This window comes from Canis lupus, chromosome X, assembly GCF_048164855.1.
Source record: "Canis lupus baileyi chromosome X, mCanLup2.hap1, whole genome shotgun sequence".
Taxonomy (NCBI): Eukaryota; Metazoa; Chordata; class Mammalia; order Carnivora; family Canidae; genus Canis; species Canis lupus.
Window position 1 is genome coordinate 110,641,259 of NC_132876.1, and position 26,167 is coordinate 110,667,425.

Here is a 26,167-nt window from a genome sequence, read left to right on the forward strand (position 1 = left end):
TGGTTCCTGGCACGGAGCCCCTAAAGCCCTTGGAATTTCCTGTGATAAGAGCCATAAAGGTGTCTTTAGTTATGTTAATGAGTGGCTTTTGGAAAGCCCCTAGGTAACTGGACTGGGGCAGGTTGCCAGGGGAACCGACCTGGGATTAGAGGGTTGGAACTTGTAACAACCCCCCCCCCCAACTTCCGGGGAGGGGAGAAGGGGCTGGAGGTTGAATCCACTGCGCGTGGCCCAGGAGTTCATCAGTCCTGCCTAGGTAATGATCCCTCCATAAACCCCCAAAGCGACAGGGTTCCGAGAGCCTCCGGTTGGTGAACCCCAGAAGGTGCGGCCCTAGTGGTGCCCGGAGCGGGCAGGGAAGCTCCGCGCCTCGTCCCGTGCCCCGTGCGTCTCTCCCGTCGGGCGGCTCCCAGCTCAGATCCTTTTGTAGTTAACACCGGCGATCTGGTAAGGAAAATGCTTCCTGGGTTCTGTGAGACGCTCTAGCAAATTAATCGTACCAAGGAGGGGGTCCTGGGAACCTCTGATTTACTGGGCGTCGGTCAGAAGTACAGGGAACAGCCCGAGTTCGCAGTTGGCGTCCAGAGTGGCGGGTGGTCTTGGAACCCCCAATTTGTGGCGGGTCGGATCAAAAGCACAGGTGATCATCTGGCTCTGTGCGTGGCATCCAGTTCTGTGGGATTGGACCGTTAACCTGTGGAAGCCGTGCTATACCCAGGTAGATCGTGTCACGATCGAGTTAAATTGTAGGATACCGGGGCGCCTGGGTGGCTGAGGTCTTGATCCCGGGTCCTGGGATCAAGCCCCGCGTGGGGCTCCCTGCTGAGCAGGACGTGGGTTTCTCCCTCCTGACTGCTGCTCCCCTGCTTGTGCTTGCGGGCACACGCTCGTGCTCTCTATCAAATAAATAAAATCTTAAAAAAAAAAAAAGTTGTAGGCTACCCAGCTGGTGTTAGTGCTGTTTGTTGGTGTGTGTGTGTGGGGGGGGATCTACCCACACACATTGAAATTGACGACCAGAACCCTAATCACCTGAATTCCTTATTTCTGTCAAATAGACTGTACCATCTTCCTGCTTTCCGAGTCTCAAACCTAAGTCATCTATGAATATTGAAACCAAAGAAGAGGGAGGGGAGTATTAGTTACGGCATCCTCTACAACTGTCTCCTCTACAACTCTTACAATTATCCCTCTCTTTCCCTTCCCATTGTGACTATTGTAAGTTGGCTACTCATTACAGGTCTCCAGTCTATAAACTACACATACTCCAGATACTGGAAAAGAGCAGCTCTAATCATATTCTCAAAAACCCATAGTGGCTCCCCATTTTCGAGTGACTAACATCTAAACTCCATTGCCTGTCGTTCAAGGTCCTTCACAAAATGGAATCAGCCTGCTTTTCCCAAATCGCTCTGCTCTATGCTCTTTACTCCGGCCAATGGAAGGATTTGCTGTTTCCTATGCATCTCATCTGATTTCTCCACTTTGGTGCTTTTGCCTGAAAAAGTCCTTTGGAGCTTCCCCATGAAGTCTTCCCCAGTGCATCCTTTTGTCTAGAAAGAAATCCCCCTCTTCCTTTGCTTAACTTTCTGTGAACTTTTGACCTAGACCGGTTACAGCATCCCAAGTCATATCCCAGTATTCAGTGGGGACAGGGTCAGTTACACCTGGCTGGCTGGGAGGTGAGGCCCGGAACTGACCCCTCCCTAGCTCTGGAACGACAGCTTAGGGGAGCTGGAACCACCGGAGGGTGGACAAATGAAGGGGCTTGAGGTCTAACAACAATGATGGTTGAGTCGGGCAGAAATAGGGCCTGGGGGACCCAGGATGCAGTAGGCATCCTCAGTAAGTCATAGTAATCCCAGGAAGGTGAAATTTGAAAGTGCACATATGTGGCATCAGAGACCATCATTAGGAAGATCTCAGAAGACTCCATCTAGTAGCTGCAGTTCTTGGACAGTTCAGGGGCAATTCTCTGGTTCAAGGACCCTGAGCCAAAGAAAAGACATACTGTGAAAGTTACTAGAATCGGAAAGGAGGCAGAGGCCAAGATAGAATCCATTGCTAAGGCCTGGAGCCTCCTGTAGGGGACTGAGATGTTAACCAAGTTTCCAGAACAGGAACTCGGATGCAGTGAAAAAGTCAGAATCCTGCATATAAGAATTAAGGCCCCCACGACAGAACCAAATGATGAGGAAGGGCAGCTGAGTGCTCATGTCCAGCCTTCCAGGGGCTGGAGTCTGTTGCTTCCTGCCTTAAGTCAGGTTCATCCTGGGATCTGAATCAATGTTGATTTTATAGGTGTGGGCGACACCGGACACATTCTTTTCTCTCTTATAATTACTTCTGCTATATATATTTACCTCCTCCACTGATCTGCACATTTCTGAGGCCAGGGTTTCCTCTGGTTCACCTGGATCTCCCATTGTACCTAATTCAGTGCATTGCACATAGTGATAATGGCTGGTAAATATTTGTTGAATGAGGAAAGGAATAGGCCTGGATCTCTAGAGTGGAGAGATGGGGAACGGGGGTGTGGTTGTTGGGGATGAAGAAGGAGCTACGGATTCAAAGAGCATAGTCCTGGGGCATCTGCCTGGCCCAGTTGGTAGAGCATGTGATTCTTTTTTTTTTTTTTAATTTTATTTATTTATTTATGATAGTCACAGAGAGAGAGAGAGAGAGAGAGGCAGAGACATAGGCAGAGGGAGAAGCAGGCTCCATGCACCGGGAGCCCGACGTGGGATTCGATCCCGGGTCTCCAGGATCGCGCCCTGGGCCAAAGGCAGGCGCCAAACCGCTGCGCCACCCAGGGATCCCAGAGCATGTGATTCTTGATCTTGGGGTCATGAGTTCAAGCTCCACTTTTGAGGGTACTGTTTCCCTTTTTTTTGTTTTTTTTTAAGATTTTATTTATTTATTCATAGAGACACAGAGAGAGAATGAGAGGCTGAGACACAGGCAGAGGGAGAAGCAGGTTCCACCCAGAGAGCCCGACGTGGGACTCGATCCAGGGTCTCCAGGATCACGCCCTGGGCTGCAGGCGGCGCTAAACCACTGCGCCACCGGGGCTGCCCGAGGGTAGTGTTTTCTTAAAAGAAAAGGAAAGAAACCAAAGAGCATAGTCCTGTTCCCAAAGACGGGCTCAGGCAACGAGATGCGATGAGAAGCCAGGGTCGGAGAAGTGAGAGATGCCAGGCTAGAGCAGGGTAAGCAGGATAAGCTGTGTTGAGGGGATGGAAACCCTAAGAGAGAAGGAGACTTGTGTGTGTGTGGGGGGGGTCCCCTGGGTAGCTATTTGCATGAAGGAGATGATAATGTAGAGGTTTTATATATGTGTATGTGTATACACACACGGAACAAAAGAGATGTGAGAAAGTGGCTGGAAGTGAAAACTTACTAAATATGCAAATTAGAGGATAATTATATGCACAGCACAGTGATTATTTACCTTACGAAAAGATCTGTTTCGAGGTTGCTATTAGAAACAAAAACAACGACAAAAGGCAAGGTCTAGTAAGACATTTGAAATTTGATTTCAATACCAGTGGCCCCCCAAAAAATGTGTGTATGGTTTTTCAGAAATACATCCACAAGCTCCAGTGAGTGTGTTCTTATTTTTCCATTTTCTTTTTTTTTTAATATTTTATTTATTTATTTGACAGAGAGCGAGAGAGAGAGAGAGAGAGACAGAGAGACAGAGAGAGCACAAGTAGGGGGAATGGCAGAGGGAGATGGAGAAGCAGACAACCCGCTGAGCAGGGAACCTGATGTGGGGCTCCATTTTCTTTAATTATGAAACATTTGACATGTAATATGTTTTTAGTGGACTTTGGTACACAAATTTGACTTAATTACCCTTTCTAACTGTGTCTTTCCATCAATCTAGGTATTTATCCTTCCATCTATCGAATTAAAATTGCAAGTAAGTAGAGGCGCCTGGTTGGCTCTGTTGGTGGAGCATGAGATTCTTGATCTTGGGTCTGTGAGTTCAAGCCTTACTTTGGGTATAGAGCTTTATACTTAAAGAAAAAATTATACACAAATAAGCACCAGTGAACCTACCACCCACCATGAAAGCTAGGAGTTAGTCAACAATATTCATCCCACTATATGGTCTTCAGCCGAGATAACCATCTGAACCCTTTTTTGGTCATTATCTTGCTTTCCTTGACCTATCTATACTCAGACCTAAAAGTCCATCTATAATTTTAGTTGTTTTTAACTTTTTTTTTTTTTTTTTTAAGATTTTGTTTTTAAGTAATCTCTATACCCAATGTAGGCCTTGAACTCACAACCCTGAAATCAAGAGTCACATTCCCTTCTGACTGAGCCAGCCAGGCATCCCAGTTGTTTTTAACTTTTATTTTTATTTATTTTTATTCATTTATTTAAAGATTTTTATTTATTTATTCATGAGAGACACAGAGAGGCAGAGACATAAGCAGAGGGAGAAGCAGGCTCCATGCAGGGAGCCCGATGTGGGACTCGATCCCAGGACTCCAGGATCACACCCTGGGCGGAAGGGAGGCGCTCAACTGCTGAGCCACCCAGGCGTCCCTGATTTTAACTTTTAAAAAGAATATTGAGTTGTATGAAATATTTGTGGACTTGATCTACTTAAAATAATATTGCTAAGACTCATCCTTGTTGGTATGTGTTTCAATGAGGTATAATAATCCATTGTATGAATGTATTACAGTTGATCAATCTACTCTTCTGTCAATGAATATTTAGGTAGTTTTCAGATTTTTGCTATTGTGAACAATGCCTCTATGACCATATATGTACATGTCTCTTAAGATACTTACATAAGAATTTCTCTGATGTATTTAGGAGTAGAATATCTCTATCATAGAACATGTAAGTTTCAACTTCATGATATAAGGTCAGACTATTTTCTAAGAGGATTATATCAATATACTCTTTTTTTTTTTTTTTTTTTAGATTTTATTTACTCATTTGAGAGTGCATGAGTGAAGGCTAGGGGCAGAGGGAGAGAGGGAGAAGTAGACTCCCCACAGAGCAGGGAGCCCAATTTGGTACTCAATCCCAGGTCCCCGGGATCATGACCTCAGCTGAAGGCAGATGCTTAACCTCCTGAGCCACCCAGGTGCCCCTTAATATATTATCCTAACAGCAATATACAAAGGATTCATTTGATCTATGTCCTTTTCAGCACTTGGTGTTACCAGACTTTTAAATTTTTGCCAACTAATGGGTGTAAAGTAGCATCTCATTGTGGTCTTGATTTGAATTTCGCTGATCATTTATGGTGTTTAATATCTATTAACATGTCCACTGGTCATACGTGTTTTCTCTTCTGTGAAGTGTCTGTTTTTTTTTTAAGATTTATTTTTCTTTATTTATGATAGACCTAGAGAGAGACAGAGAGAGACAGAGAGAGAGAGGCAGAGACACAGGCAGAGGGAGAGACAGGCTCCATGCCGGGAGCCTGACGCGGGACTCGATCCCGGGACTCCAGGATCGCGCCCTGGGCCAAAGGCAGGCGCGAAACTGCTGAGCCACCCAGGGATCCCCTGAAGTGTTTGTTTATGCCTGTCTTAGTCCCGTCAGGCTGCTATAATACCATAGCCTGGTTAGCTAATAAACAACGGAAATTTATTTCTCATGGTTCTGGAGGCTGAGAGGCCCAAGATCAAGGTGCTGGCAGATTTGGTGTCTGGTGAGAGGCCACTTCCTGTTTCGTATGTGACTATCTTCTCATTGTAGATGGAAAGGGAGCTCTCTGGGGTCTTTTTGTTGAAGGCACCAATCTCGTTCAGGAGGGCTCCACCTCATGACCTAATCACTTCCCAAAGGCTCCACATTCTTATACCATCACATTGAGGGTTACAATTTCAACATATGAATTTTGGGGGGACACAAACATTTAGCCCATAACAATGAATTTTTTCCATTTTCCTATTTGGTTGCTTGTGTTGTTCTTATTCATTTGTAGGGGTTCTTTATATATTCTAGTTGTCTCAGTTGCAAATATCTTCTCCCTGTTTGTAATTCAGGAGGGGGACAATCTATATCTGGGCTCGCTGGTCTATTCTAGTACCATATCATTGTCCTAATTACTATAACTTCATAATTAGTCTTGAGATCTGAGAGACCAATCTGTTCTACTTCAGAAGTATTCTGGCTATTTTTGGTTCCTTCCTTTTAAAGCTACAAAGCTGTTGTTCTCATCTGGGAGTGATATTATCACCCTCCCCCTGGACATTGGCAGTGTCTATAGTCATTTTTGATTGCCACAATTTGGGGCTGAGGGATAGGTTTCTACTGGCATATAGTAGGTAGAGGTGAGGGACGCTAGAAGACATCCTACAATGTAATAGTACAACTCCCCAGGACAAAAAATTATTTGGACCCAAATGTCAACACTGTCAAAGGTGAGAGACCCTGATACAAAGTTTAGAATCAGCTTATCAGGAAAGGAACCCCACTGGATTTTTTAAAAAAATTATTTATTTAGTTGAGAGAATGAAAGAGCAAGCCAGTGGGGCAAGGGAAGAGGCAGAGGGCAAGGGAAAGAGAGAGTCTCCAGCAGACTCCCCACTGAGCACAGTGCAGGATATGAGGCATGACCTGAACTGAAACCAAGAGTCAGATGCCCAATGGACTGCACCAACCAGGCGCCCCTCGACTGGAATTTTGATTACAATTGCACTGAATCTACAGATTAATCTGGGGGAAACTGAATTTATGAATCATTTCTTTTTTAAAAGATTTTATTTATTCATGAGAGACACAGAGAGAGGCAGAGACATAGGCAGAGGGGAACCTGATGTGGGACTCAGTTCCAGGACCCCACGATCATGCCCTGAGCTGAAGGCAGACACTCAACCACTGAGCCACTCAGGCGTCCCTTATGAATCATTTCTAAATGTGTTTCCTTTTTTTTAAGAACCAACTTTCAGCTTTGTTAGTCTGTTCAATCTTTATTTCATTGATATTCTTACTTGCTTTTATTTTTTCTTTTCTTCTACTTTCCTTGGATTTATTCCTTCTTTTTTTAACTTCTTAAGTTGGATGATTAATGAATGTTAAAGCTTTCTTGTTTTCTACCCTAGGCATCTAGGGCTATAAAAGTTCAGTCATAAAGCATAATAATAAAATTAATATCTGGGAACCAACTGTCTTTTGCTGGTTTTGTTTTATTATTCTGAACACTTCCTTTTCATCTTTTCCTTGTTGATAGCATATTAATTTTAGCTACTTCTCTTTTTGTTACCCATTCCTTATCTTTATAGGGCTGTTATTTCTTCATAGGTGGGTGGTCTTTTGTCTGGGGGATTTCTTTCTTCCTTTTTTTTTTTTTAAAGATTTGAGAGAGAGTGAGCATGCTTGTGCATGTGTGAGAGTGGAGGGAGGGGCAGAGGGAGAGAATCTCAAGTTGACTCTGCACTGAGTGAGGAGCCCAATGCAGGGCTCCACCCCAAGACCATGACCAGAGCTGAAATCGAAAGTTGGATGCTCAACCAACTGAGCCACCCAGGGGCCCTTTGTCTGGGGGTTTCTTATCTGCTTACTATTGCTGTTAAAATACTGTGACTTTATTGTATCTGGATTTCATTATTGGCTAGAGTCATTAGTGTGTATTTTATGGTAGGATTTGTAGAGTTCAAAAAATTAGAAAAATTAGAAATCCTCATTTAGTAATTGTTTTATTCAGAAAGCTGAGACTTGAAAAAATAGATAATAAAACCAGAAAAATATCATATAGAGGGGGGCACCTGAGTGGCTCAGTGGTTGAGCATCTGCCTTTGGCTCAGGTTGTGATCCCGGGGTCCTGAGATCGAGTCCCACATTGGGCTCCCGGTAAGGAGCGTGCTTCTCCCTCTGCCTGTGTCTCTGGCTCTTTCTCTCTCTCTCTGTGTCTCTGATGAATAAATAAATAAAATCTAAAAAAAAAAAGCATGGAATAGAGAATAAGGAGATCTTTAGCTGAGTTTCTAAGATGCACATTATAATTTACTTATAATATCGTTTCATTTTACTTCTGTTTAAAAATCTGGGATCCCTGGGTGGCGCAGCGGTTTAGTGCCTGCCTTTGGCCCAGGGCACGATCCTGGAGACCCGGGATCGAATCCCACGTCGGGCTCCCGGTGCATGGAGCCTGCTTCTCCCTCTGCCAATATCTCTGCCTCTCTCTCTCTCACTGTGTGCCTATCATAAATAAATAAATAAATAAATAAATAAATAAATAAATAAATAAATAAATAAAATAAAATAGTAAATACTTCTGTTTAAAAATCTAATACTCAATTTTAAGACCAGAGCAGTTTTGAGATCAAATCATTTATAGCAGTGGTGCTTAATCTTGGCTGCTCAGTAGAATAATGGGGAGTTTTAAAAATATATCAGTGCTCAATTCCAGGGTAATAAAATCACCTAGAGTGCTTAACACACAGATTTCCATACACCTGCTCTGAAGAGTCAAATTTAGTAGGTGGAGGGCAAGGCCCTGGACTCTGAATGATTAATGAGTGTTCAAGGTGATTCTTATGATCAAAGCCAGTTTGGCGAAACACTGATTCAAACCAGTGCTTCTCAAACTTTCATATGCACCCAAATCGCCTGGGCCTCTTGTTACAATGAAGATTCTGATGAAGCAGGTTTGTGGGGGGCATGAGAGTCTGTGTTTTTAAGAAGCACTTGAATGCTGCTGAAGCTGCTAACCCACCCTTTGAGTAGTAAGGATTTAGAACAGTTTTGTTCTGTATGACTTTCTCTGAGCTAGGAATGTTCTACACTGTCCAATATCACAGTCACTAGGCACATATAGTTGTATAGCCCTTGAAATGAGGCTAATGTGATTAAGGGACTGAATTTTAAATTTTATTTCATTTTCATTAATTGAAAGTAGCTACATGTGGCTAGTGGCTACCATTTTGGCCAGATTTAGAATTAACATTCTTTAGGATAACTTGCTGAAAGAAGTCTAGAATCATTTCAGGTTCGTAAAGTTATGCTCATTACTCAAAATTTTGATTTATCTCCCTCTGCCTGTGTCTCTGCCTCTCTCTCTCTCTCTCTCTCTCTCTCTCTCTATGTCTCTCACGCATAAATAAATAAAATCTTAAAAAAATTTTTTTTTATTTAGAAATCAGTATTCTCCTTACCATTTACATCAACATGGACGGGACTAGAGGGTATTATGCTGAGTGAAATAAGTCTATTGGAGAAAGACAATTATCATATAATATGTTTCACTCCTATGTGGAATATAAGAAACAGCGTAGAGGATCATAGGGGAAGGAGAGGGAAAACAGAGGCAAACATGAGAGACTCTTAACTCAGGGAAAGAAACTGAGGGTTGCTGGAGGGGAGGGTTGCTTAGGTGGGTGGGGGGAATGGCATAACTGAGTGGTGGGCATTAAGGAGGGTATGTGATGTGATGAGCACTGGGTGTTACACCCAACTGATAAATTCTTGAACACTACATCTGAAACTAATAATGTACTATATGCTATGCTGGCTAATTGAATTTAAATTAAAAAAATCCGTATTCTCATATAATAAAAACTGTGGGTGTATGTTATTCCTGGAAGCCTCAATAGCCATGTTGTCTTTATAGTGTGCTTTCTAGGAAATTTCTATTTATCTCAATCTTTGCAATTTGGCTACTAAGGTTTGTTTCTCGTTTACAAGGTCTTCCAGAGTCATCAACATTTAAGAAAGGGAATTTGGATAACTCATTTACTGAAATATTTGTTGTTGAAAAAACTCCCCCAGAAATCATCCTGAATGTCCAATTCAGAAATAGTAAAACATTTTTGGGACTTTTGGCAACTCTATTTACCAAGGATTTAAAATACTTAAGGCTGTTCACACCAAAAAACATTTGCAGTCATTTCCTTAGAGAGACCGCCAGAGAGCTGGCCCATCCTGAGCTGCCAAAATGTTTTATGAAAATTTAGAGCTTGCCTGTTATTTGTGGAAACTGCTAGCAAATGGGTAGACGACAAGGACCTGATTGTTCATGACACTAAACCTTTAATGTGTTGTGTCGTGCTTTGGAAGCTTGCAGACTTAGGCTTGGTATATTTTTTTTTCCCCTTTCCTAGCTGACACTATATAATAAAAAAGGTTTTGCACACTATGGGTTTACACAAAGCATCCTAACAAAACCACAACTTTCCATCTTCTTTTCTCAGGCACCTGGGTTGAGGTCCCTGGCACTAGCCGGGAGAAGAGAGGCCACTGAGAGCACTATTGCTATTCAAGACCTGCTGGACCCCAGGCTTTAGACCATGTGGTTGACTGACTTCCTCCCTCTAGATGCCTAGGGGCAAGGTTTGGAAAGACAACTTGCTGAGAATGTATGAAGAGTTTGGTGGAAATTTCCAGAAGCCAGGAGCTAAAGAACTTTAAGAAAAGGAAGAAAATGTTCTCTGAGTGAATTTTCTGTTAGTTTGTCTAATTTCACCATGTCCTATATTGAAAGTTTGCAGAATTTTGCACGAAGGGTTATTTTTATTCATTTACATAAACATATAAGGGTCCATTTGCAAGAAATGGATACCCATTGGTGTCTATAATCAATGTGTTAACCTTGCTGATAGCCCTTACCCTTGAAATTGCTTATTTGTCTGCAGACTGTGTGCTTCTAGCACAGAACCTGGCATGTAGCAAGCTCAGTAACACTTCTTGCCTGAATGAGAAATGAAGGTACAAGGTGTTTTGTAGATGCATTAGGAAGCCGGATACTGCCTTTAGGCAGGTTGTCTGGACCAGCCTGAGAGGGGTTATGGCTGGCTGGTGGGGTTGTTTTCCACTTACTGTACAGTCCAGTGCACTTTAAATTAGTCACAGTCTCAGAAAGGGGCAGAGCCAAATTTAATCCAGATCCCCTGACTCCCCATGCTTTCTCTATTATTCTCTATTCAGAGACTGTGTATCTTGGAAGTAGAGGTACTGCTATAAAACCTGTATGGAATAATTTGAATTGTGGTTGCATCGTTCTGAATTCAAGCCTTCGAATGCCAAAGTGCCCAAAGCATTGCCTTTTTTCCGTCCACTTATTAACTCAACATTATTGTTGTTCTCCATTTAAAAAAATCTTGACGAGATACTGTGTAGAATCTAAAGCATTCCTAATCTATCCGATTATTTCAAGAAGTAATTTAAAATATTTTAAACGAGTAAGCCTTTCTTTTTGAGAAATTCTTTTTAGAGAAATTTGAATTTCTCTAATGTATTTGTTTTGCTTTTAATGGGTTTAGACTGGTGCTTCTCAATCTTTTGTTTTCTTTTTTAAATTGAGGTATAATTAATAAACTATTATATTATAAACTAATATAATGTTTCAGGTGTACAATATAATGATTTGATATTTGCATATATTGCAAAATGATCGCAATAAGTCGTTAACCTCCATTACCACATATAGCCATAAAATTTGTTTCTTGTGATGCAAACTTTTAAGATCTGGTCTCAGCAACTTTTAAATATACAATGTAGTATTAGTAACCACAGTTTCTACTCTGTGTATTACATCTCCAGGACTTGTTTATCTTATAACTGGAAGTTTTGTGCCTTTTGACCACCTTGATCCATTTCAACCTCCACCCCCTCCCTGCTCTGCAACCACTAATGTATTCTATTTGTGAGTTTATTTTTTTCTAATGTGTGTTTCTCAGTGAAGCAGCGTTGATTCCATATTTACGCCTTTCGAATTATTTAAAAATATGCTTGCTCTTCTAGTTGCCTCTTTTGAGCATGGTTGTACTTCTTCCGGAGGTTTTTCTTTATTTTGCCTAAACCCTTTTGAGTTAATGTCAGTCTTAAATATTAGATTTGAGCAACCCTTGAGGAACTAAAAGCGAGGCTTCCCAAATGTTAACCTGCATCAAAACCCCCTAGAGGACTTGTTAAAACTCAGATTGCTAGGGCCTACTTCAGCATTTCTGGTTCAGTGAGTCTGGAGTGAGACTTGGCATTTCTGACAAGTTTCCAGGTGAAGTAGGTACTGCTGGTCTGAGGACCACACTTTGAGAACTGCTGACCTAATAGATTGAGGCACTGCATATGAACATCTGCTGATATCATAAAATGAGAGACAACCAGGCATTATGTGCCTCCTGATGGAAGAACACATTATGTACTATCCAGGAAAGCAGTCCTGCAGAATAAAAAAAAACAAAAAACAAACAAACAAAAAAAAAGAACTTGAATCTTACCAAGCTCTAAACTACCAGTTTATAGGAAATATAAGGGAGAGAGTAACACATTAAACTATGGAAATGCAATTAGCAAAGTCTAGACCATGGAAACCAAGATTCTTCAACTAATAAACTGCAAGGAAAAAAGAGAGATGGAGGAGAAATCTATAGATTAAAAGAGACCACAAAGCGTATCTTATAATTGCAGTGTGGACCTTATTCACATCCTTTTTTTTTTTTTAAACCTAATGTGTAAAAAAGTGTATGATATTTTATGGGACAATTGGAAATTTGAATAGTGAATGGGTATTTGATGATATGAAGAAATTATTTCTACTTATATATTGAAACTTAGTTTTTAATTTTTTTACTAATTTTTAAAAAGATTTTGTTTATTTATTCATGAGAGACACACAGAGAGAGGCAGAGACATAGGCAGACAGAGAGGCAGGCTCCCTGTGGAGAGCCTGATGCAGGACGTGATCCCAGAACCCTGGGATCATGCCCTGAGCCAAAGGCAGATGCCCAACCACTGAGCCACCCAGGTGCCCCAAAGCCTTATTTTTAATTATGGTATTTTGGTAGACAGGATAATGCCTTTCCCCTATGTCTACATCCTAATCCCTGGAACCTGTGAACATGTGACAAAAGGGACTTTGCAGATGTGATTCAGGGTGTCAAATGGAGAAATTACTTGGATTACCCAGGTGTGCCCAGTATAATCACAGGGTCCTTATGCAGGAAAAATGGGTTAGGAGAGTCAGAGTCAGAGGAGATGTGACAATTCAAGCAAAGGTCAGAGTGAGAGAGAGGGAGGTTGGAAGATGCTATACTGCTGGCTTTGAAGATGGAGGAAGCAGCCACAAGCCAATGAATGCAGGTGGTGTCTAAAACTGGAAAAGGCGCCTTCCAACTAGGGCCCGGCAGAATGGCTCCTGCAAAGAAGGGTGGCGAGAAGAAGGGCCGTTCTGCCATCAATGAGGTAGTGACCAGAGAATACCCCATCAACATTCACAAACGTATCCACGGAGTGGGTTTCAAGAAGCGTGCCCCTTGGGCACTCAAAGAGATCCGGAAACTTGCCATGAAGAAGATGGGAACTCCAGATGTGCACATTGACACCAGGCTCAACAAAGCTGTCTGGGCCAAAGGAATAAGGAATGTTCCATACCGTATCCATGTGCGGTTGTCCAGAAAACGTAACGAGGATGAAGATTCACCAAACAAGCTCTACACGCTGGTTACCTACGTACCTGTCACCACTTTCAAAAATCTACAGAGTTAATGTGGATGAGAACTAATAGCTGATTGTCAAATAAAGGTATAAAACTGAAGAAAAAAAAACAAAAAAACACACAACTGGAAAAGGCAAGGAAACCAATTCTCCTCTAGAGACTCCAAAAAGAACACAGCCCTGCCTATCCATTTTGGACTTCTGACCTTTGGAACTATAATATAATAAACTTCTGAGGGCTTTTTGTTTTGTTTTGTTTGAAGATTTTATTTTGGGGGCACCTGGGTGGCTAAGTTGGTTGAGCAGCTGACTCTTGATTTCACCTCAGGTCATGATTTTGGGGTCCTGGGATCCAGCCTGAAGTCTGTCTCCACACTCCGTGGGGAGTCAGCTTGAGGATTTCTCTCTCTCTCCTTCTGCCCCTCCCCCTGCTCTCTCTCTCTCTCCCTCTCTCAAATAAATAAATAAATAAATCTTAAAAAGATTTTAGGGGCACCGAGGTGGCTCAGTTGGTTAATTAAGTGCCTGCCTTCAGTTCACTTCAAAACCTGCATTGGGCTCCCTGCTCAGGGAGGAGCCTACTTCTCCCCTCTCCCTCTGCTGCCCCCCCACCCCGCTTGTGGTTTCTCACTCTCTCTGTCAAACAAACAAACAAACAAACAAACAAATAAATAAAATCTTTAAAAAATAATAAAAAATATATGGTTTAAAAAGAAATTTTATTTTTTAAATAATCTCTACACCCAATATGGGGCTCGAATTTACAACTCCCAGATCAAGGAAGTCATGCTCCACCCACTGAGCCAGCCAGGTGCCCCTAAACTTCTGTTGTTTTAAACTGATAAGTTTGTGGTAATTTGTCATAGCAGCAATAGAGCAGTAATGCAGTTATGTTGTAAAGAGAGTCAACTTTTACTATTTAAAAAAAAATTTTTTTGAGAGAGAATGTGTGCAAGCACATGAACAGAGGGCAGGGAGGAGAGAGAGAATCCTAAGCAGACACCACACTCAGCTGGGAGCCTGATGTGGTGCCTAATCTCATGACCTTGAGACCATGACCTTAGGTGAAACCCAGAGTCAGATGCTTAACTGACTGAGCCACCCAGGTGCCGCTTTATTTATTTTTAAAGATTTTTGTTTTATTTTATTTTATTTTATTTTTTTAAGATTTTATTTTTGAGTAACCTCTACAGCCAACATGGGGCTGTAACTCAGAAACCGGAGATCAAGAGTTGCATGCTCCACTGACTGAGCCAGCTCGGCACCCCTAATTTTGTGTATTAAAAAAAATTAAACACACATACCCACATAAGAGAAAAATAGTTAATGCTAAGTATTATGACTTAAAAGACTTCCAAAGACCTAGGTTGGTGAACTGCAAGCTGTATTAGGAGTGGTAACACAGCCAGAGTAAAAGTATCATCGGGACCGGAAGTGAGAGGGTCACAAGATGGCACCAGGACTCAAGAAGACCTAAGGAGGCCGGCACAGGAAAGACCGGGGATGGATGGGAAATTAATGGTGAGAGGTCTCAGGGAAGTGGAAGAGGTAAACCAGCAAAGACAACAGTATGCACAAAAGAATGGAAAGAATGGATTGAACCGGTCAAGGAGCAGAGGACATTGCATACTTCACAGGACAACAAAATGCTGTATGCTATCTCGTAGGTTCCCAGTCACCTTGGCCTTCAGAAGTAGGCAGGTGACCCCTTTTATCCACCATTTTCCCAATTCTCTTGAACTCACACTCCCCTGATTACACTCTCACTTTTGTCAAATACTGTTGCCTGCTATTTCCATTATTATCTATATTAGTTTGCCTTTTGGCCCTTACAACAATTTCTCTTGGTTGTTTGCTTAATTTTTACTTGTGTGTTTTTGGCAAGGCAGAGGCAAACAACAAACAAAACCCAAGTGCCCAAATCATACATGGAAATGCAGAGTCTCTAAATATTTGTCTTCCCAACTACCATGTTGGTTTACAAATCTATTTACACAGCGGATCCAAAAGAGAAGGGTCAATAGTTGACCGACACAGTTCCTGGCACAGGTATGAAGTGAAACTTGCTCTTGGTTTTGAATGAAGCAAAGCGCTCATTTTTTTAGTCTTTTTTTTTTTTAGATTTTATTTATTTATTCATGAGAGACACAGAGAGAGACAGAGAGAGGCAGAGGGAGAAGCAGGCTCCATGCAGGGAGCCCAACATGGGACTCGATCCTGGGTCTCCAGGATCACACCCTGGGCTGAAGGCGGCGCTAAACCACTGAGCCACTGGGGCCGCCCAAGCAAAGTGTTCATTATCAAGATAATAAGCTTTAATGTAATTGGAGGCCAAACTACTGCCTTAAAGAGAACTCATCATAAGAAAGAGAAAATAATTGTAAGACAAATTTCAGTAACTTTAGTCAAAAAGAACAGCTTGTGGAAAAGGGGACAGCAAAATTGTAAGACGTGCTAAGTGTAAGGGTGATGCTTCAACAACGGGTGAAGCTTGGGGACATGCTGTGAAGTGAAAGATGATAGACACAATGTGTGAGTCCATTGATAAGATACCCAAGAACAGGCAAAACTAATCTGTAATGATAGAAACCAGAATAATGGTGGGGTGGGGGGTGTTCTTGACCGGGAGGAGTCATAAGATTTTCTGGGGTGCTGAAAATTATACCTCGATGTTTGTGTGAGTACATAGGTGCATATCTGTGTAAAACTTAATTGAGTTGTGCATTTATGATTTGTGCACTTTATTGCATGTAGGTTAAAGTTCAGTTGGAAAAAAAAGAAAGCCCAGATAGATACCATACTTGTTTTGTTCATTTAAAAAAATAAAAGAAATATTTTATTCATTGGTTCATGAGAGATACAAAGAGAGAGGCAGAGACATAGGCAGAGGGAGAAGCAGGCTCCATGCAGGGAGCCCAATGTGGGGCGCTCTACAACTCCTCTTCTTAAAGGTACCCTGTCATTCGCTGAATAAGGTACAAACACCTTAGCCTGGCCCTCAAAGTCCTCTCTAAATTGACCCCCTCTGGAACGCCTGGATGGCTCAGTTGGTGAAGCCTCTGCCTTCAGCTCAGGTCATGATCCCAGGGTCCTGGGATCGAGCCCTGCATCAGGCTCCCTGCTCAGTGGGGAGTCTCCTCCCTCTGCCTGCTGCTTCCTGCTTGTGCTCTCTCTCTGTCTCTGTCAAATAATAATAAAAAAAATTGACCCCTTCTTATTTTGTTTGGCACAATGAACTTTTCATTGTTGAAAGACCATGCAGTGACTTCATTACTTTGCACACATGCTATTCCCTATGAGCTTCCACGTCTATTTGGCAAACTTTTCATTCTCCCCTTTTCAGTTCAAATGTTACCTTTACCCTCTTAAGAAATAGGCACATGGGGAACTAGTAATTGTGGTTTATTATCAATAAACAGGCAGCATTTAGGTGCTGTTCATACATTATCTTCTTTTTTAAAAAATGATTTTATTTATTTATTCATGAGAGACACAGAGAGAGGCAGAGACACAGGCAGAGGGAGAAGGAGGCTCCCTGTGGGGAGCCCAATGTGAGACTCGATCCCAGGACCCCGCCGAAGGCAGACACAGCCACTGAGCCACCCAGGTGCCCCCGTCCATTACCTTCTTTAACCTTCACTCTACGACAATATCTCCAGTTGATTTTACCCACCGTTAGTTCACAGTATTATAGCGACTTGATTACATATGACAGGTGATGAAACCTGTAGTTGCTATACATAGTGCCTCAAATATAAATTCTCAGAGGGTTTACAGAAATGTAAGACCTTGAAGACCCTACCCTATCCTCTCAGTTGGTTGGCTCGATATAATGAAAAGAAAAGCATTTCAATAATAGTCCCAGCAGGAACAGAGTACAGTTACATGTGATTTTGAAGAGAAATGAATGAATTATTTACAGAGGTGTGGGGAAGCTTAAGGGAACTATTGAGGGATACAGAAGTTGCCCAGGGATTAGGCAAAACCTGGAAATGAAAGCTGTGCCTGTTCCACTCCTGGAGACCCAGTGAGGACCAGCCCCTGAAAGAGGAGCCTTTCCTTGGAGCGGTCATGGAGCTATCACTACTACTAGACAGATCACAGGCAGGGAAGGCTTAGGAAAGAACTGCCCCCAGCCCCCATATAGGTGACTTCGATCACTTCTGACGGTGCCTGCTGTTGGCCAAACCAACTGTGCAGAGTGATCCACTACTGAAGGTTAAGTCCCCTGGGGCACTAAATCTAAGGCAAAGAAGGGTGAAAATTCATGGGATAGATGATGGTTCAAATGCAGAATGACCAGCACAAAAAGTGTAAAAACAAAATTAATAAATGTTTTAATTGAATGTGCAAAGGACATTCTGTCAGCTGAACAATTGCAATTTCGTTCATCTAGTTAATACAATATTTTTTTATTTATTCATGAAAGACACAGGGAGAGAGAGAGGCAGAGACACAGGCAGAGGGAGAAGCAGGATCCTTGTAGGGAGCCCGACGTGGGACTCGATCCCGGACACTGGGATGACACCCTGAGTAAAAGGCAGACACTCAGCCACTGAGCCACCCAGGCATCCCAGTTTATACAATATTATAAGGGTACATCTAAAAATGTTTGCTATGAGGGGCATCTGGATGGGTCAGGTTGGTTAAGTACTTCCCTCTTGGTTTCGGTCCAGGTCATGATCTCAGGGTCGAGGTATCGGGCTCAGCAGGGAGTCTGCTTCTTTCCTTCTCCTCTGCCCCTTTGCCCTGCTCCCTCTCTCTCAAATAAATAAGTCTTTAAACAAAATAAAACTTTGAGAGGATGAAGGGTGTGAAAAGAGACCCTACTTATTTTGAAGATTTTTTTTTAATTTTATTTTTTTATTCATGAGAGACAGAGAGAGAGAGGCAGCGACCCAGGCAGAGGGAGAAGCAGGCTCCATACAGGGAGCCCAACATGGGACTCCATCCTGGGTCCCCAGGATCACGCCTTGGGTTGAAGGTGGCGCTAAACCGCTGAGCCACCCGGGCTGCCCTATTTTGAAGATCTTAAAATCTATGTGAGTAATCTCTCTTTCTCTCTCTTCTTTGAACTGGGTGTAAGATCCTGGAGTATTCAATTTCTCTTAGACATCTTGGTATCTTCATCCCAAGCACAGCTGCATACAACAAGCATTCAATAAATGCTTGGTGTTTGAATGAAGGACTGAGGGAATGTATTAATGCTCAAGTGTACTGTATGAAGTTCATTGAGTTTATGCCAGTTTTCACAGCATATAGAGTACTTGACTTGGCCAAAGTCAGCTTCAGTTTCACACATTTTGTTGGTAAAAGACTAATTTATGTTTTTTAAAAAAATGTGGGTTCCATTAAGGAAAGACCATGGTTTGGTTTTCTGATAGATATGAATAGCACTTTGCCATCTGTGAAGTAAGTGTGGCAGATTCTATTATCCTTATTTTTAAAATGAAAAAAGCTGAGGCATGGAAAGTTCTAAAGAATTCTGGTTAGTGGATGATAGAATTGGGATTCAAGACAAGAGTTTGGACTTCCTGATACAGCTTTGTCCTCTGACAAGATAGTCTTCTGGTTAGACTAGAGTCTCTCTTCACATCACAGACTTCACTTCTTGATATTTTTCCAAGGAGGTTACTATTTTGAAGTTAGGCAAAGAGGTTTATCAACAATACTAGAAACAATTTATATCATGTTCTTGGTTTAATGGAGAGAAAAGGGGCATTTTGTTAGAAACAAAGATCTGAAAATATTTGTTAACTCAGATACTGTTCATTTGTTATTTAGTACCTACTACACACATTTTCCCCCTAAGGTAACAGTATGACTGGTGAGTTTACCAGGAATACCTTAGATCTCTAGCCTCTGCCAGGTTTAGTTAGGGTTCTGTGTTTTAGGGAAAAGGAGTGCATGAAGTGGAAAAACTAGAGGGAGTCTTCACTAATCATCCTGAAAGTTAACTTTACCTATGCAAGTAATATCATTTCAATATAAGCATGTATGCTGATGGGAATCTAGGTTAAATTTTGCTCATCTAGATAAAACCATCTTTGGGGATCCCTGGGTGGCGCAGCGGTTTGGCGCCTGCCTTTGGCCCAGGGCGCGATCCTGGAGACCCAGGATCGAATCCCACATCGGGCTCCCGGTGCATGGAGCCTGCTTCTCCCTCTGCCTGTGTCTCTGCCTCTCTCTCTCTCTGTAACTATCATAAATAAATAAAAATTAAAAAAAAAAAAAAAAAAAAAAAACATTATAAAAAAAAAAAAATAAATAAAACCATCTTTATTCTGTGAACTAATATTAAATTCTAAAGAAAGGTAGAAAGGGAAGTAATCAAACACACTTGTGATACAGGAGTATTTTGCATTGGATTTGGGCAGGGTGAGGATGACGTTTCTTTTTTAAGGTGTCACAGGTTTTGGGCTGAGTCAGAACTATAGGAGCAAATGGACAGAAACAAATCCGAGACGTGAAAAATAATCATGAAAATTTGGATTTTGCTAACCTTAGTTCTTATTCTTTCAGTACATGTATTCTCCTTTTTTTCACATTTTCTAAGCAAAATTAATTGAATGTCATAATGGTAGGTACTCATTCATCTATTCAACAAATATTTACCAAATTTGTACTATGTGCAAGGTGCTTCCATAAAATGTAAAAGAAACAGTGATGTTCTGATCTATGCTAACATCATTAAAAAGCAGTCTCGGGGGGCGCCTGGGTGGTGCAGTGGTTGAGCATCTGCCTTTGGCTAAGGTTGTAATCCCGGGATCCTGGGATTGAGTCCCATGTCGGGCTCCCCACAGGGAGCCTACTTCTCCCTCTTCTCCCTCTTCCTGTGTCTCTGCCTCTCTCTCTGTGTCTCTCATGAGTAAATAAATAAAAATCTGAAAAAAAAAAAAAAAAAAGCAGTCTCAAGTGTATTTTGGCAAAGCCGGAAAGGAAAAAGCAGAGTATGAATACATAAAGGAATTATTATTAAACGTTTATATACATAATCTATGGTGAAAGTATACAATTCAGGACAGGGTAAAAGGGATAGGAAAGGTTCAGATATATGTATGTTCAGAAGCTGATATTGCCACTTACTTACTATTTAATACTCAATTTCCTCATCTATAAATGGAGAATAAGAGCACATACCTCGTAAGAATTTTGTGGAAGAATATGATGAAAATTGACAATTACATATCTAAAGAGGCTAACAAGATTCTCAGCACATGGTAGTTGTCATCATTATCAATAACTCATATTTAAAGTAACAGTCACACTTCTATAAATGCTTTGATGAACATGGTTACTGATAAGATGTTCTAATATAGATAACGCAAAGTATATTTTTAGAGTAAGGGCTTCAGTAATTTCTTTATTTTTTTAAAAAGATTGTATTTATTTCTTCATGATAGAGAGAGAGAGAGGCAGAGACACAGGCAGAGGGAGAAGCAGGCTCCATGCCGGGAGGGAGCCCGACGCAGGACTCGATCTCGGGACTCCAGGACCACGCCCTGGGCCAAAGGCAGGCGCCAAACTGCTGAGCCACCCAGGGATCCCCGGCTTCAGTAATTTCATATTAAAAACAGGAATATGGGAAGTAGATGAGGTGCCTTGAGACAGGCAATTTAACAATCAGAGTAGTATTGCTACATCTTGATAAAGGGTCCGTAGATGTAAAAGATGCCTCAGTAGACAACCCAAGTCTTTCTTTTTTTAAAATTTTTATTTATTTATGATAGTCACAGAGAGAGAGAAGCAGGCTCCATGCACCGGGAGCCCGACGTGGGATTCGATCCCGGGTCTCCAGGATCGCGCCCTGGGCCAAAGGCAGGCGCCAAACCTCTGCGCCACCCAGAGATCCCAACCCAAGTGTTTCTGGTACAGAATGTAGAGATGAATTTCAAATTTTCCTATTGCATAAGGATTAGAAAGACGATGGCCTGTAATTAAAAATTTAAGCTCCCGGGCAGCCCGGGTGGCTCAGCGGTTTAGCGCCGCCTTCAGCCCAGGGTGTGATCCTGGAGACCCGAAATGGAGTCCCACGTTGAGCTCCCTGCATGGAGCCTGCTTCTCCCTCTGCCTGTGTCTCTGCCCCTCTCTTTCTGTGTCTCTCATGAATAAATAAAAACGAAATCTTTAAAAAAATAAAAGTTTAAGCTCCCTCATACCCCCAAGCCTTGCTCTAGCCCATACTAAGGATCTGCTTAGATTAAACCTGTTTATTTTTTTTCCTCTTAAAGGTATCTTTCTGGCTTTTAAAAACATTTTGGACTTTCATCTTGGACCATTTTAACATTCCCTTCTTTGTGGTATATATTGTACAATCGATATGGCCAAATCTCTCGTTAATATTTGGATAACAACAACAACAACAACAAAAAACAAAAACAAAAAAATATTTGGATAACAGTGGCCTAGTTTTTGTTTTGTCTTAAAGTTTTTATGAATTTCGCACTAACATTTCAGCAGTTTGATTTTGTGCCATTTGCCAATGCTTAAATACAATAAAAAAATACTCCCACAAAACTTTAAATTGGTCTTTGTTTAATATTGTAAAAGTTCTGTATGAAAATAATTTCTGCATTGTGGAAGATGGATATATTCCACATTTTTTGTTTTTTAGTTTTAGGCTTCAATTTCCTTATTATGATTTGTATATATATATATATTCTTTAAGATTTTATTTATTTATTCATGAGAGACACACAGAGAGAGGCAGGGACACAGGCAGAGGGAGAAGCAAGCTCCATGCAGGGAGCCCGATGTGGGATTTGATCCTGTGTCTCCAGGATCAGGCCCTGGGATGAAGGCAGTGCTAAACTGCTGAGCCACCCAGGGTACCCCCTAATTAATGTGTGTGTGTGTGTGTTTTTTTTTTTAAGATTTTATTTATTTATTCACGAGAGACAGAGAGAGAGAGGGAGGCAGAGACACAGGCACATGGAGAAGCAGGCTCCACGCAGGGAACCTGACGCGGGACTTGATCCCGGGACTCCAGGATCAGGCCCTGGGCCGAAGGCGGCCCTAAAACGCTGAGCCACCTGGGCTGCCCTCTAATTATGATTTTTGAAATACAGTATGCCCTATATGCTAAGTTAAGGTGATTACAAATACAAAACCTACATCCAGCTTTTCAGAGTTGGAGAGAGAAGGCCTGCCAATGGGTACTTTGTGCTAACACAGCACATTGTATTATTTTTCAAACAAAAGTTTTAAATCTGCTTATACGCAAGCTCACAACGAGGGATGAAATGTTTTTCTCGGATTTTCTGTTCGCTATATTTTGTGCGAGGGGCGTCCTGGCCTTTTTCGGGGTTACTTTTACGACCGCCCCCTTCAGCTGGGTGCAACGTCCACCTGCACAACCCCCCTGCCCCCTGGGCGAGGAGGATAAAGCAGAGACCCCAAAATGCATTCTCCAGGACGTTCCCAAGCACTCTCAAACCAGGGAGCAAATTACTTCCCCCTCCAGGTTAATCCAGTCCCGTTAGCTTAAGCCTGGGTTTAGAGGAACAACTAAATTCAGAATGTGGGGCTGCAGGGGAATGCATGGCAAAAAGCCATGGGAAAAACAACAACAACAACAACAACAAAACTGTTTCAAGGAATATGCTGCAACCCGCGAAGGAGTGGCTTTGCTCAAGCTGCTTTTATAAAGAGTTGCATTTTCCGTGTTCATCGAACTTGCTTCAGTTCCTAGGGAAGCGCCTGGCTTTTCGGTGCGTGGCCGGCGTGGCTGGTGAGCAAGAGTCAAGGGCGATGGCCAAGGGGAGCGAGTGCCCGCGATGGAACCTGACGCGGACCCCGGGGTGTCCTTGGGGGGCCCATCACGGTCTTGGGTGCACGGGCTGCGACTGGCCTCTTTTTGGCGGGAGGCGCAGACGGCGGGGGGAGGATGGAGGAAAAGTAGCAAGGGCTTTCCTGGGCTCGCAGCGTCTCGCCCCCGCCGCCGCTCGCGCCGCCTTCCGCCCGCGCCCCCAGTCCGGGCCCCGCACGCGGCCGCGGTCGTAGGGCGTGCTTGCGGCAACCGCAGGGCACGCGGGCCGGCCGGGGCGGGGGCGGGGCGGCGGTGGCGGTTGCGGGGCATGCGCGGCTCCGCGCGCGGCTTCTCAAACATGGCGGCGGCGGTGTGAAGACCGGTACCAGTTCGCGGGACCCGTGTGACATTTTCGCTCCTGTGGCGGACGAGACCCGAGGTACGTGGCGACTCCGGGCCCCGTGAGGACCAGAGAGGCGGAGCCGTGGCATCCGGCCTCTGGTCGTTGTCCGCGGGCGGGCGGGTGGCCGGGAGCCCTTCGCGGCGCGTCCCGCGCGAGTAACGCCCCCTTAACTGCCCCGCCGGGTCCGGCCTTAGCTCGACCGTGGCCCACCTTGGGCAGCCTCTTCCCGGAGGCCGGGGCTCCCCTGCCCCACTTAGCGCCCCCCGCGACGCCCCACAGCTGCTTTTGCGCAGCCCCTCGCTTTTCCCCGGGGCCCCGTCGCGGTTCACTGGCCCATCCCTCGCGCGGCGTTTGGTTGCCGTGTTGCTCTCGAGCGGCCCCCGGGCCCGAAGCGCGGACAGCACCCTCCTGAGCATCCTCTTGCTGTGGGTGGAGCTGGGCTGGGGGGGCCGATCTGCGCCCCGGGGCAGCGCCGGTAGGCGGTGGGGCTGAGGGGCAGGGATGACTTTGCGTGGTCTGGGCTGAAACCCACCCGGTTGCCTTCTGTGGACTTTTGAGATAACTTTTGGAGTTTGGGAGGGAAACGTTAGCCCGGAAGGATGCGCCTGTGGCTTAGCGCGGGCTCCGGTCCCGCTGCCAGGTGCTCGTCGGACTTGCGCCCCGGGACTCTGGGAGGGTGGTGGGGGCCGCCGGTGGCTCGTGCTTGGGGGGGGAATTGGGGCTGGAGGGCGCTGCCCTCTTGCGTGTGTGTTGGAGGTGGCGGTGGAGAGCGGGGCTCTAACTCTCCGGTGGAGCGGCAGGGCGGCCGCTGTACTCTCGCGGCTTGACCTGGTCTAAGGACCATTGGTGCCTTTAAGGGACAGCCTTCTTGCTCTTTCCACCTGACTAGTGGTTGTGCTGCATCCCCGTGTAAATCGCCAGAGGGAGAGCGAGCAGGCGAATGTCATAGATTTTGAGCCTTGAGGTTATACATAGCTTTGCGGTCTGTAATTTGCCCTCCCTGGGCCCCCAAATGTTTGGCCAGCGCCAGTATTTACAAATCCTCGCTTAAGACTATTGATGTTTTTAAAGGTTGTGATACATTGGTCATTCATTACAAAGTGTGATTGTAAGTTGAAATTAGTTTTTATTTTGAAGAGTTAGATTAGCTTTGATGATTTAAGTGTTAAGGTGACGTTAGGATATCTCTGGAAAGTGAATGGATCTGTTCGTAGGGGGAAAGTAAGGCACGGAAAGTGAATACTTAAGATCATATGGTTTGCAAGTTTGTCAGAGATAGTTTTATCAAAACAACTGCAGATGCTGCTGCATTTCTAATGCTTCCAGGGCTATTCATATTTCTGTTTTGGGGAAAGAGTATTATAAGATGTATAACGTTTATGGAGTACAACTTCCTATGACAAGTTAATTGTATTATAACAATAGTTCATAGATTGATTTAATTCTTTTCAATAGCAGTGCTTGTGGATGTTCTTCAATAATCACAATTTTGCCTTTCTAGCCATTCTTAATTACTCATTAAAGAACGTATTTCCAAACGATGAGTGTTGTGTGTTTTTTTTCCAGCCTGTGGTTTTGTGTATTTAATGAGAGGGATGCAAAAATAAGCTTTCTGTAAAAAGTCCAGTTGGGATTTTGAGAAAGGAGTGAAATTATGAGCACTCACCTGATGCTTTGTATTTGTTTGGCTGTGGTTTTAGCCACAGTCTTCAAAAAAGTCTGAAAGATACTTTCAAAAAGTTAAACATTTAAAACAGCTTTGAAATTTTTGAAGGGGTATCATATATATCACAGCCTTATAAGTTTAAGGATGTATGCTTGTTTCCTTTAGAGAACCTGATTTGTTTTGAAATTGTTTGGAAAAAAGGATGAATGTAACTGAACTACTTTATGTGTGAGGTTGCTTTAAAGCTAATGATGTCATGATATGTACAAAAATCATTGGAGTCAGTCTTAAAGAGGTGGTATCAGTTTTTCTCATGAGGCGATAGATCAGTCTTTTTGTTTCAGTCAATACATATTCATTAAGTGCCTCTGCTGTCTGTAGTATGGAGTTTAGTTCAAGGTGCATTTATTTAGAGGCTGTGAGTGTTGGCTTCTGGGTGTTTAAGTGTGCACACCAGTAGTTTATTCCTGAAATTTCAAAGTTATAGCTAAGAAAATCAATACGAATGTAAAACAAATAGTTATTTTATTTCAAGGGCAAATTCAAGGAGTTGGAATTTTGGTTATAATTCTCTAAACAAAATTCTGGGTGTAACTGAATTATTTCTGACTTGTGTGGTACTTTGTGCCTCTTTATGATTAAATAAAGCTGTACATTTTTATGGGATTATTTTCTAAGTCAAACAGATAAACATACTGGTTAGGCTTGGGAAGAAAAATGAATTATTGGTATAAATTGAAATCTCTGTGTGCTCTGGAGTCTTTTTTAATGCTAAATAACTTTGCTTTTACGACTAAGTAGTGTAGTTTGTGACTAAATATTAACTGATAGTTTAGAGCACTTTCTTTTTAAAAAATGTTTCAGGAATCTCTGAGCTCAAAAGTAACAAGGGTTATGATGGCCAGCTATAAGCCAGATGTGACTCTCATTTTCTTTTGGG

The 26,167-nt window shown here is 42.9% G+C and overlaps 2 protein-coding genes and 1 long non-coding RNA gene across 11 annotated transcripts in view; all 3 read left to right on the forward strand.

Moving 5' to 3' along the window:
• The first annotated feature begins 200 nt into the window (after positions 1 to 200).
• LOC140627472 (uncharacterized) lies at positions 201 to 11,307 on the forward strand. 2 transcript variants are annotated; one of them, XR_012026190.1, is made up of 3 exons: positions 201 to 447; positions 3,890 to 3,925; positions 10,170 to 11,307. It is a non-coding gene; the product is annotated as an uncharacterized lncRNA (long non-coding RNA). The 2 variants fall into 2 exon arrangements; XR_012026189.1 differs by lacking the exon at positions 3,890 to 3,925.
• A 1,797-nt stretch (positions 11,308 to 13,104) lies between these two features.
• On the forward strand, positions 13,105 to 13,476 carry LOC140627574 (large ribosomal subunit protein eL31-like). Its single transcript, XM_072815970.1, has one exon. It carries the CDS (start codon positions 13,105 to 13,107, stop codon positions 13,459 to 13,461), a length of 357 nt encoding a protein of 118 aa, XP_072672071.1. The 3' UTR covers positions 13,462 to 13,476.
• Positions 13,477 to 23,488: 10,012 nt separating this feature from the next.
• Positions 23,489 to 26,167, forward strand: part of SCML2 (Scm polycomb group protein like 2) — a 100,065-nt gene continuing 97,386 nt past the window's right edge. For 2 of the 8 annotated variants that reach the window (XM_072818143.1, XM_072818144.1), the window contains exon 1: positions 23,510 to 23,597. The gene's annotated coding sequence lies outside the window, so the exon portion shown is untranslated. Of the gene's footprint in view, positions 23,598 to 26,167 lie in introns of all 8 variants that reach the window. The other 6 variants (XM_072818145.1, XM_072818146.1, XM_072818148.1 and 3 more) reach the window with 5 other exon arrangements.

Coding starts and splice junctions, on each gene's coding strand:
- LOC140627574 (XM_072815970.1), top strand. CDS start 13,105: ATGGCTCCTGCAAAGAAGGGTGGCGAGAAGAAGGGCCGTTCTGCCATC.